Source organism: Schistocerca cancellata, chromosome 1, assembly GCF_023864275.1.
Source record: "Schistocerca cancellata isolate TAMUIC-IGC-003103 chromosome 1, iqSchCanc2.1, whole genome shotgun sequence".
Taxonomy (NCBI): domain Eukaryota; kingdom Metazoa; phylum Arthropoda; class Insecta; order Orthoptera; family Acrididae; genus Schistocerca; species Schistocerca cancellata.
Window position 1 is genome coordinate 863,168,028 of NC_064626.1, and position 13,031 is coordinate 863,181,058.

Below are 13,031 nucleotides of genomic sequence, written 5' to 3' on the forward strand. Positions count from 1 at the left end.
GGACATCACTGTCACGCTACCTGAAGGAAAATGCATATGACCACTCGAACTTGAAACTGATCCACTGTATTTCTGCCTCTCAAGAGTAGTGCATTAGACAGGTACAGATCCAAGACAATATTGCCAACTGAAGATTGTCACAGTACTTGTAGCATCTTGGAAACAAAATTGACACAGTTACACATAAACAATCGGCTGTTGCGTACAATCTAAAGCAGTTGCTTGCCACCCTCTCTCAAGGTGATTATTGCGATTCAGAGATCACTAGGTGCCAAGGCAGAACTAAGTACTGGATGCCATATCGCATGTGCCTATCACGGTATCAACTGCGTAGTGCAAGAGTACAACCACCACAGTAGCATGTGCAGAGTACAAAGCATTAGTGGTGAAAGTTGGCAAGTTAATGCTGTAGATTAGCCAGCTGGTACTGTCTTGCAGCATCAGTGGAGACTGCAGCTGGTGAAGGGTAGAAGGTGCTCCCGCAAAGGTGCCGCATCTCACTCGCCTGTGCAGACATCTAATATGCAGGGTGTTGCCTGCTGGTAGCACCAGTGTTTCAGAGAACATGAGCAATGCTGTGTCAAGGTGGGTGTGTGTGTGTGGGTGTGTGTGTGTGTGTGTGTGTGTGTGTGTGTGTGTGTGTGTGTGTGTGTGTGTGTGTGTGTCCACCCAAATGCCGATGACAATTAACCATAGGCACTTTCTCAGACTGCTGGCTAATGCCACAGCATCTGTTCATCATGGATTGATCCACTGTCTGTAAATACCTGATACACTAGCTGAGATTTATGCATCTACCCACACACCCTGTCTACATTGGTGCCAACTACATATGGCATTCTGCCCAGCATCTGCAAATAACGCGGCTATTTTCAGAGCTGCAGAGAATGAGGATCTATATTTTGGCCTCAGCTGTGTCTTCCCATGGAATTTCACTGTGGCAGACATTGGTGAACCAATTAAAGGCACAGATATCTTGGCATCTTTAGCAAGACATATCCAATACCTGCCTTGCAGACTGGACCACTGGGCTGACAGCCACAGGCTTTCAGCACCAGATACCCACCCAAACTGCCCAGATGACCACTGCGATCTGCGAATATGCCACACTATTGAAAGACTTTCTGGCTTCAACAAAGCCACCAGGCATACTGAGGGACATCAGACACAACACTGTCCAACACACACAAACTACTGAGGGGCCACCAATCTCCTGCCAACATCAAAGACTGGTGTCAGACCAGTTGAAGATAGCAAAAGTAGAGTTTGATAACATGGGTCTAAGAAGGCATTATGCATTTATCTGATAGCCCTTGCTCTTTTCCCCTGCACCTCATTTCTGAGAAGTAGGGTTCATGGGCAGCCTTGCAGAGACTAAAGCTTTGAAGACCTGCACAGGTGCCCACCAGATCTGCTCTGTGACTAAAACTATGCATTGACTGATGCTTGTGTATACAGTGTACTAGATTGTGCCAATGCCTACACAGATTCCTGTAGCAAATGACATCCCAATGACATCTCAATGATATCCATTACTACACCCTTTGGCTTATTTGAAAGTTCATGACTTTCAGCCTCCAGAATGCAGCACATGTGACAGGTTTGTTGAATCGGTGCTTCCTGGTCTTGTTTTGCTTCACATACTTGGATGACATCTGTCTTCTCAGCATCATCAGAACAATGCTGTCAGCATCTCTCTCAGGTTTTCCAGTTACTTAGTGAACAAGTAATAATGCTGAATGTGATGAAGTGTATCTCAGAGTAGCTGCAAATAGACTTTCTAGGCAACCACATTACCCCCTCACTCAGTACCATTGATAGGCAAGGCTGATGCTATCTGCTAGCTGCCCCAGCCAGCCACATGCAAAGAATTATGCTGCTATTTAGGGCATACTGAACCTTTGACAGTATATGCTGCATGCAGTTTAGTTAGAGCCACTGATAGCCGCCCTGGTGGACTGACCTGAGGATGTTGTTATTTCACTAAATAAATGAAATAAATAAAATCTTCAAACCAACAAAGAAAATAAAAAATTTAAAGATAAAGGTAAAAAACTTTTTCAATAAAAGTATATCAACTTACCATAAAGAAACTGTGGTAAAGTACCTTGTCCTGAGGATGTCAGTCAGTCAGAGGGGCTATCAGTGGCTCTAACTAAATTGCATGCAGCATATACTGTCAAAGGCTCAGTATGCCTAAATAGCACCATAATTCTTTGCATGTCCTAAGGACTTCCTGTCTAAACAAGTGATAGTGGATGTGGCACTGGTGGCACATCCTGAGCCAAATGCACTGTTGGCTGTGGTGGTAGATGCGAATCAGACTGCAGTGGGCAGTTACCTAAATGTCGGTTAAACCTGGCAGCTGCTAACTTTCTTCTGATGCCACATGTCCTTGACTTCCTCAGCCAGTTGGATGTATTTTACGATTTTTTCTCCTGTTTTCTTCTGTATATTTGTTGTATTTGGTATGGATATTTCAATTAGTTGTGTTAATTTCTTCTTTTTACTGGTGAGTATGATGCCAGGTTTGTTATGTGATGTTTTATCTGTTATAATGGTTCTGTTCCAGTATAATTTGTATTCATCATTCTCCAGTACATTTTGTGGTGCATACTTGTATGTGGGAACGTGTTGTTTTATTAGTTTGTTTTATGGCAAGTTGTTGATGTATTATTTTTGCTACATTGTCATGTCTTCTGGGGTATTCTGTATTTGCTAGTATTGTACATCCACTTGTGATGTGATCTTCTGTTTCTATTTGTTGTTTGCAAAGTCTGCATTTATCTGTTGTGGTATTGGGATCTTTAATAATATGCTTGCTGTAATATCTGGTGTTTATTGTTTGATCCTGTATTGCAATCATGAATCCTTCCGTCTCACTGTATATATTGCCTTTTCTTAGCCATGTGTTGGATGCGTCTTGATCGATGTGTGGCTGTTAGCTGATACGGGTGCTTGCCACGTAGTGTTTTCTTTTTCCAATTTACTTTCTTCGTATCTGTTGTTATGTGATCTAAAGGGTTGTAGAAGTGGTTATGAAATTGCAGTGGTGTAGCCGATGTATTTATATGAGTGATTGCTTTGTGTATTTTGCTAGTTTCTGCTTGTTCTAGAAAGAATTTTCTTAAATTGTCTACCTGTCCATAATGTAGGTTTTTATGTCGATGAATCCCCTTCCTCCTTCCTTTCTGCTTAATGTGAATCTTTCTGTTGCCGAATGTATGTGATGTATTCTATATTTGTGGCATTGTGAATGTGTAAGTGTATTGAGTGCTTCTAGGTCTGTGTTACTCCATTTCACTACTCCAAATGAGTAGGTCAGTATTGGTATAGCATAAGTATTTATAGCTTTTGTCTTGTTTCTTGCTGTCAATTCTGTTTTCAGTATTTTTGTTAGTCTTTGTCTATATTTTTCTTTTAGTTCTTCTTTAATATTTGTATTATCTATTCCTATTTTTTGTCTGTATCCTAGATATTTATAGGCATCTGTTTTTTCCATCGCTTCTATGGAGTCACTGTGGTTATTCAATATGTAATCTTCTTGTTTAGTGTGTTTTCCCTTGACTATGCTATTTTTCTTACATTTGTCTATTCCAAAAGCCATATTTATATCATTGCTGAATACTTCTGTTATCTTTAGTAATTGGTTAAGTTGTTGATTGGTTGCTGCCAGTAGTTTTACATCATCCATGTATAGCAAATGTGATTTTGTGTTGGTATGTTCCAATAATATTATATCCATAATTTGTATTTAGCATGTTGGATAGTGGGTTCAGAGCAAGACAGAACCAGAAAGGACTTAATGAGTCTCCTTGGTATATTCCACACTTAATCTGTATTGGCTGTGATGATGTGATATTATCTGAATTTGTTTGGATATCAAGTGTGATTTTCCAATTTTTCATTACTATGTTTAGGAACTGCATCAATTTAGGATCTACTTTGTATATTTCCAATATCTGTAGTAACCATGAGTGGGGTACACTATCAAAAGCTTTTTGGTAATCAATGTATGCGTAGTGTAGCGACCTTTGTTTAGTTTTAGCTTGATATGTCACCTCTGCGTCTATTATCAGTTGCTCTTTACATCCTCGTGCTCCTTTGCAGTAGCCTTTTTGTTCTTCATTTATAATTTTGTTCTGTGTTGTATGTGTCATTAATTTCTGTGTAATGACTGAAGTTAATATTTTGTAGATTGTTGGTAGGCATGTTATGGGGCGATATTTAGCTGGGTTTGCTGTGTCTGCTTGATCTTTAGGTTTCAGATAGGTTATTCCATGTGTAAGTGTATCAGGGAATGTGTATGGGTCTGCAATGTAACTGTTAAATAATTTAGTTAGATGTGAATGTGTTGAGGTGAACTTCTTTAGCCAGAAATTTGCTATTTTATCATTTTCAGGGGCTTTCCAATTGTGCGTAGAATTAATTGCTCGGGTGACTTCATGTTGCAAAATTATCACTTCAGGCATTTGTGGTATCATCTTGTATGAGTCTGTTTCTGCTTGTATCCACCATGCATGCCTGTTATGTTGTACTGGGTTTGACCATATGTTGCTCCAGAAGTGTTCCATGTCTGTTATGTTTGGTGGATTGTCTATTTTAATGTGTGTGTTATCTATTGTCTGGTAAAATTTCTTTTGGTTTGTGTTGAAGGTTTGGTTTTGTTTCCTTCTATTTTCACTTTTTTTGTGTCTTCTAAGTCGTTTGGCCAATGCTTGTAATTTCTGCTTTTCATCTAATTGCTCTATCGCTTCTTGTTGTGAGATTTTACCTAACCTTTTTTGTTTTTGTCTGATATTTCATTTCTTATAAATTGTGTTAGCTGTCCAATGTCTTTTCTCAGTTTTTCTATTCTAATCTGTAGCCTGTGTTGCCATGCTGGTTTTGTGGGTTTCTTCTGTGTGTGGGTTGGTTCTGATCTCTGCCTAGTGTGTATATTTAGTGTAGTGAGTGCTCCTACATAAACCAGTAGTTGTAACTCTTCCATAGTTGTATTTTCATTTATTTTGTTGTGTATGATTGTGTTGATAGTTGTTATTGTTTCGGCTTGTGGGTTATTTGGTGATCTATGCAAGAATGGTCTAATGTCTGTATTTGTGTCTTTGTATTCTATATATGTCAGCCGAAATTTTTCTTCTGTATCTAACGTGTGTCAGTGTTCTATTTGTACTTGTTCTGGTGGCTGTCTTAAGATTTTGTTTTCCTCTGATTGTTTAATTGATGCATGTTGTTCTTTGTTTGCTCTGGGATGTTTGAGTCCATTACTGTATCTTCTTCTTCTTCTTCTTCTAATTGCACATTATTTTGTTCCAGTATTTGTTGTACTTGTTGTTTGATGTTTTCTAATTCTGACTGGGGTATCCTGTTAGTTTTTATTATTACACGGATCTGATCAGCTAGTCGTTGTTCTGTTAAAAATTTTAATTGTGGGTATCTGGTAATGTTGTGTATACTTGTGATCTGTATCAAGTTGTGTTGGTTCCTAGGTTTGTTGCTTGGTAATAACAGAACATGGTGTCGATTAACTTCATCTGACCATCTCATCCTCTGTCTTTGTTTTCCTTCTAGGGTGGCTGCAGGAAGCATATCCTGCAAAACACCTCTATTTGGATTTAAATCATTTTCAAGTTGGCAAGCAGTGTAGTTACCATTGTGGGCGGGCATAGGGTTCAAGCGTCGTCCCCGACCATGATGGCGCTTGTCCGAGGCTTCTTTAGTTCTGTCCTGAACCAAGTAATCACACTAAAAGGGGGTTAGCCCTATTAGTGGTTTGTTCTTTTTGTCGCCTTTTACGACTGGCAGAACATACCGGAGGCCTATTCTTTTCCCGGGCCTCTACGGGGATTATTATTATTATTATTATTATTATATGGCAAAAATAACCTGAACTGCTTGCTGAGAACACTTCAAGCTGCTGTACATAGCCCAATTTACCACAGATGTCCAGCACATCTCTGGTATGGACAACATTGTGGCAGAGTGCCTCTTGCATCAGAGTAGTCTCTACAATGGAATATATGGCACTTGCAAAAGTGTAGAGGTTGGATCAGGAGCTTAAAGGCCTGAGAAGACATGCAGTCATCATTACAACAGCTTGTGAACATTCCTGGAACCAGTCAACAACTGTATTGTGATGCATCCATAGCCATGCCATATCCATACCTGCCTCCAAACTTCTGTGAGCAAGTGTCTGAATCTCCACATAACCTGAGCCACCCAGGCACAAGATCTATGCTCTGTCTAATTCTAGCTCACTTTGTGTATCCAGTGGAAATGGAGGACTGCAGAGAGTGGATGTAATGTTTTCTGCAGTACCAAATCAGCAAGACTAAGACATGTTCATGCACCAGTAGGTAATTTTCCAATGTCAGTGTGCTTTACACATTTCCACACAAATATCTTTAGATTGCTATCACCCTCAAATGATCAACATTACCTGCTCAACAGATTTACTTGTTGGCCTGAAGCAGTCCTAGTAGCCAATCTTAGTCAAAACCTTGACACCTTCATAAGGCACTGGATTTTGCAGTTTGGCTGCCCTTCCCGTGTCACAACAGATAAAGGCAGTCACAAAACTGGCAGCACTTTGCAGCATAATCCATAATTGGATGACCAGCTACCATCCAGCCAGGAACAGAATTATGGAATGATGACACTGCACCCTAAAAGTGGGTCTGGTATAATGTGGTCAGGTAGACTGAGGTTCTACCAGTTATCCTTGGGCTTCACAACACCTACAGACCAGACCATGGTGGTTCCTTGGCAGCTGGTACATGGAGAAATGCTGAGACTATTCTGCAATTTCATAGAAGCTGCCACACCCCCCTCCCCATCCAGATAGACCTATCAACACTTACTGGGCATCTTAGAGAGATACACCCCACAGCTATCCAGATGTGGTACTAGTCCACTGTTCACACGAGGACCTCAGCTTTTGCTCACAGGATACAGTGTAGTGTGGTGACAGACTAGCTGTCCAGCCACACTATGTAGGTCCACATGAGGTTGTCAGCAGGAGAAACTGCACCATGGATATTATCTTAGATGGAAAATAGACCATGGTCACCAGACGTGACAGTCTATGTATTCCATGTGCCACAACCACATGTGGACTGACAACCGCTAACTACTCTGCTGCCTTGTCCAGCTATCACCGGTGCCCCAGCAGCTTCTATACTACACTGCACGAGATCTGGCAGTCATGTGCGCTTCAGTGCACTTTCTAGATGGCACTCTGCTCCCACTGAGGGGGCTGTTGTAGGGACTGCAGATGTCATCTGGCATGTGTTGTTAGTGCACAAGTCTAAAGTGTCAATTTCATGTGTGTGCTAAGTAGTTGGGCACATTCCACTAGAGATGCTGTCTTTCTCATGACATGCAAAGCTTTTCTTTTGTTACATTTTGTATGTTTGTTGTTCTTTGTTTTTTACTTTGTCTTGTGTGGGTTCCTATGCACAATGTATTTAGTAATGCAGGCAAACAGAACTCACTAAGTGCAGGTGATCTGTTCCCACATTCCTAGTCCTGTGAGTTCAGCATTCCGTGTGAGCTCTGTATTTGGCATTCTATGATCAAATAAACTGTCATTGTGTTAAAGATATTCTAGTGCACAGGTTATTCCTGTAGCACACACAGTGATCTAAAGGCCTGATTCTCATACATTGAGGCCAAGCTCAAGATGCTGACTGACACATTCAAGGGAATGATTGTGCTGATATGAGCTGAGGAGACATCCACAGCAGGCCTGCTGCCATTGCAAATACCATAAGGCGACTTACGGCACATCTGACATTGTACCTTACAAAAGTTAGAAGAAACCTCAAATTTAAAAGCCTTCACCAAGGAATGGAGAAGAAACTTTGCCCCTATTTAAGAGAAGCTGTTGGCTTGTTGCATTTATATTTGTCTACCTCACACACATGCAAATAAGAGAAGCTGAGTGCTGTATTATTTTGTCCATTTGGAGAAAAATAACTAATCTGAAAAAATTACGGCTTTTATGCTTAAGCTACTTGGCATTCATTTCTAGACACTTAATAACATTTACGTAACACTAAACAGAATATTATCATTTGTCTGTAAACTGACAATTGAGAGCTGTTTAATGAGGGTTGAAGTCATGAACTAAAATATTTTCAAAATTATATAAGTTTTCAATAACAAATTCCTTTAATTTCTTTTGAGTAGCCAGGAATTGAAGGGGTCACAAAATGCTAACTCTCACTTAATAAGGATTGATCTGATAAAGTTATGTATTGAATGTAACAATTAGTTCTTTATGTAGGCAACTATCAGAAAATATTCTCCTACATAACTAGTTTGGTATCATTGTATGTATGTCCTTGCCTTTTAAGACAAGTTCTTCCCTTAAGACAGTAATGCAAAATATGCTGTTGTTTATTAGTACGTTCTTCTGCTGACTCTCTTAAGTTATCATTTCTATGCCTCATGTCTGCCAATTGTCATGTAACTTAAAACGTCTGTTTCACAGTGTGCCTAATTCAGTATGTACTCAATTAGTATTCATCTTTTCCAGTTCAGTTGCTGTGGGACCAATAATATTACAGACTGGGGTGTTATATACAAAAATGAGTCACTACCAGACTCTTGCTGTGCCAGTTTCTTACATACACAGTACAGCTGTAATGTCACAATGGCAGAACAGCATCACATTAGGAGCTGTCATGTTGCAGTTCAAGAATCTGTAATAGCAAATGCTGTTACATTGGGTGGTGTTGGTGTTGGAATAGCATTTATTCAGGTTAGTGTAAATTAAAATAAAGGTTTGTGGTAAAGTTGTCACTTGTGAGCAAAGCACAGATGATTCCTTCAAACAGGAATCATACTATGCCAGGCATAGCTTGTGGTATCTCTAATAGTGCCTTCATTGAAAGGATATTACCTTATATCCAATCATTTAGCCCTGAGTGATGGTTACCAAAATTAGTCATGTAACTACTACTGTAAACAATCATTCCTCTGAACCTTAAATGTATTGTAACACAGTTGTGGTGCTGCCTTTGGATAAACAATGAAATGTTTGATATGGTGATAGTTAACGTAAGTGTTTGAAATACTTTTGTGAGGAGGCAAGGGAGATGGTCGGCCCCTCTTCCATTTAAATTGCTGATTAATGTATTGCTTTACAGCCAAGAAAAGGTTTCACATTACATTTCTTACTGTGTATGAACTGAACAATACTAACCATTAAATAACTTCACGCATGTTCCACACTGTGCTGCCAGAGGTGTTAATACTGTTAAGTACACGTAAATCACCACCACTGCTACTACCACTCTATTTTCTGCTAAATGCTATAAATGACTGGCTACTTAAAATGCTTACATGTGCAACTCCACAAGGTGCAATGTACTTGACACCTGAGCATGTTCAATGAATGGTGTGGGAAATTAAAGCATTTAACAGCATTTAAAGTGGTGCATTACATACTTTGTGTTTGATAATAGATGAACTACTTTAATTGTGATAACAATAATTCAAAGGGAACTAGTACACCCTATATTTTTTGGAAGGATTTAAAATTGTCTGAATGTTTCCTGTAATGAACAGGTACACCATATGTTCCTTTCTCACAACACCTGTACTGTACTATTGTGATATTTTTGTTTCAGCTACTGGGAATTATTCTGTCCTGCTGTCTCGCCAAGTCCATACGAAAACACTATGAATCTGTGTAACATTAGAAATTCCTCTAAGTAAGGCAAACATGTACATGATTCACCAACTGCAATTTTCAGACTGATGCATGTGAAATGAAGTAAAATCATGTTGTGCCATACTCAAAATTAAAAGCATTGAAAGTTATTACAGTTGATCTTGTTGGTCAGAGACAATTATTGAGAACTGTTGTGTAAATAAATAATGGCTAATTCTGTGTTCCTTTTGTATTAAAACTAAAATTTTTAACAAATAAAATTGAGCTCAAGTTTGATTATAGTGAAAAAGCTTTCTACTCTACCTTTCAACTTAATGTTAAAGTGAATTAATCCTACTGATGGGATTATTGGTCTGGTCTACAGAGACAATGTATGGTGACTTGAGAAAATTTAATCTCAAACTTCCTTGTTTCACACCAGTAAATAAAAATTCCTAGTGTTGCTGAACAATAAATTAAAAAATGTACTGGGTCTGGAGAGACCAATGTATTCTAGTTGCCACATTCCCTGGTGATATAAATACTTCCATTATGTGAAGGACTGTGTGTTGGAAATGGAGATTAGTACATTGAGAGCATATATTGTACATTCCCTCAGTGATGATGAAATTGCAAAACTTTCTTGTCATCAATAAATAGTACAGCTGAAATAAATGCAGTCATAATTTGCAAATCAAATGTTGTATTACATAATAAGCAGCTATGGATTCAATGTCTGTTTGCCTTCAGGCAGGCACACACCTCTGTAAGAACATTATTTGAAGTGAACTGTCATCACAGTGTACAGTTACAGAAGATGCTGGGGTTGGGAAATGTTAGCATAAAAAGGTAGTATGGGCAAAAATAACTTGAGGATGCAAAGTAAATGTATGTTGCATAATTGTATCCCCACATTTGTACTTCACTTGGCTAATATGAAGAAACATTTGAAAGCTTCTTTAGAAAATAGATGTAGACGTGTTGCACAAGTGTGCATGCTACACAGCACTTCAGAACAACTCAGTGGTTGCCAACAGATTTGAAAAGCTACTAAAATATGTGTGGAATGCTGCTGGACTTCATCTGAAAGTGTTCAAAGATTAATGGAGTAAGCTTTCTACTAAGAGATGTGATAGCTTTCAAATCAGACATGCTTTTATGTATTTAAATAGTTTAAAGATGGATAAATTTCAGAAGAGAAATTTTGACTGTGTTTTTGAAATTCTAGAATACTGGCAACTTTATCAAAGTTCAGAGATGATTGGAAGACCTTTATCTTTCTTCACCAAATGAAATTATTACAATATCTTACCTACAATTTAAAAACAGTTGATTTGTGCTATCAATGACAAAGGTATGATTATAACAAACTACAGACATAACAGCCAAAGAAGTAATCAGACATGTAAAAAGAAAATTGGTCCAAGAGCTTACATTAATGTGGAATCACAGGAAGTTCTGTGCCAAAAACTACAGCAGAATTATTTCTTAAGTTTTGGTGAAGATAGTGATTTGAAAGTAATAAATGAATTGATTTCAGGTGATATGATCTTTGAAGGTAGAGAATGTAGTCTGTCACAGTGGCCAGTCTTTGAAAATAAAAGATTTCTGGTGAAATGTTTGATGAATTGTCCTGAAAATAAATTTGAAATAACAGTGTACATACATATCACAAAGTGGAGTGATGAATGTGACTGGATTATTCATAGATTCTTAATCACAGGTGGTAATTGTTTTTATTCATGTAAATGGAAATTCTGAATAAATATTTTTGTTCATGAACAAATCTGTATGGTTATTAATTACCTAAATGAATTATGCCAAAATCTGGAGGTAATGGATGCATGTTGCATGTGCTCACACTTCGAATTTTCATAGTCTGGGTGTGCAGCATCTGTGTGGCTGTTGGCAAGATCACTCAATTAGGTGAGGCAGCATCAATCATCTTCAGTAACTTCTGCCAACCGTTGCACAGTGTTTGCAGTTTTTCTCACAATGCAGATGCACACAGACTACTTGGATGGGTCACAAGCTTGCAAGGATGTACCAAGCAACACAAGTGGCCACTTGGGATGCCAAGTTGAGGAGTGTTGGGTGCCAAAGCCCAAAATTTGTATACAGTAAAAAATAATCAGTGAAAGCTAACATGGGGGAAAGTATATAATACTTGCAAAACCATGTTCCCGTAAACATGGTCACAAATGACCTATTCACAAGATCACTGCCAATGTGTGGCTACAAGCTGTCACTGTGAAATACTGTCCTACTTAGTACAAATGTAATTGGAATTAATTTTTTTACTAAGTCTCCACCTTATTGGGTGAGTGAGGGTGTTGGGGGGATGTTCTCAAATTGGCCATGCTGGTCTCTTTAACTGCAGGGTATGTATCAGTCTAAAAGACCTTTCTATCATAATAAGATAAGTGGACACATTTTAACTTCTCACTATACATTTGATTGCTATACATTTGACATTTCAGCCAAAAGGACTTTTAAAGTACAAATATCATAGTCACAATAAGCACAACTCTCATACACATGACCAGTCTGTCCACTGGTGTAGACCTCACTAAGCCATGGACCCAAGTTACCAACAATGCACTGTAAAACCTGGTGGTGGCTCTGTAAGTGTGGGCTGTTTTTACATGGAAAAGACTAGGTACTCTGGTCCACCTGAACTGATCATTGATTGGAAATGGCTGTTTGGAAACAATCTGCAACCATTTGTGGACTTAATGTCTCCAAACAATGATGGAATTTTTATGGATGGCAATGCCCCATGTGACTGGACCCCATTTGTTCATGATTAATTTGAAGAACGAGTTGGACAATGCACTTGAAGGTTTGGCCACACAGACTGCATGACATGACTCCCAGCGAACATGTATGGTACATAACTGAGAGGTCAGTTGCTGCAGGAAATCCTGCACTGGCTTGACTTTCACAGTTATGGACGGCTACAGAGGCAACATGGCTCAATATTTCTGCAGTGGACTTCCAATGACTTTTTAAGTACATGCCACATCAAGTTACTGCACTACACTGGGCAAAAGGAGGTTCAAAATATCAAGAGGTATAACATGACATTTGTCACCTCATTGAATAACTGGAGTCAGTGGGGGTTAAGGCTTGTTCTGGGTGCCTGTGCACTGCATTCAGACAGAGCATTCAGTTGTGGTCAGTGTTTTGCTGTGAATGTCATAGCCTGTTTCAGTATTCAGTGTGGTGGTAACAAGTTTAGTGAATTTGTGTTCCATTCGTTGTGACTTTTCATCGCTGGTGGAAGTGGCACATTCTACATAAGAAAGCTACAAGAAAATTTTCAGGATAGATGTCTCCTTAAAGTGTGAAGCACTTGTATGCATGTACTGCA

The 13,031-nt window shown here is 38.9% G+C and overlaps 1 protein-coding gene across 1 annotated transcript in view; it reads left to right on the forward strand.

Annotated features, from left to right (window-relative positions):
* The window catches only part of LOC126189439 (CD63 antigen-like), a 49,466-nt gene extending 39,511 nt beyond the window's left edge, over positions 1-9,955 (forward strand). The window contains exons 4-5 of the mRNA XM_049930942.1: positions 8,540-8,764; positions 9,636-9,955. Coding sequence (XP_049786899.1) covers positions 8,540-8,764; positions 9,636-9,701 — 291 coding nt within the window. The 3' untranslated portion in view covers positions 9,702-9,955. The remainder of the gene's footprint in view (positions 1-8,539; positions 8,765-9,635) is intronic.
* The last annotated feature ends 3,076 nt before the right edge of the window (positions 9,956-13,031 follow it).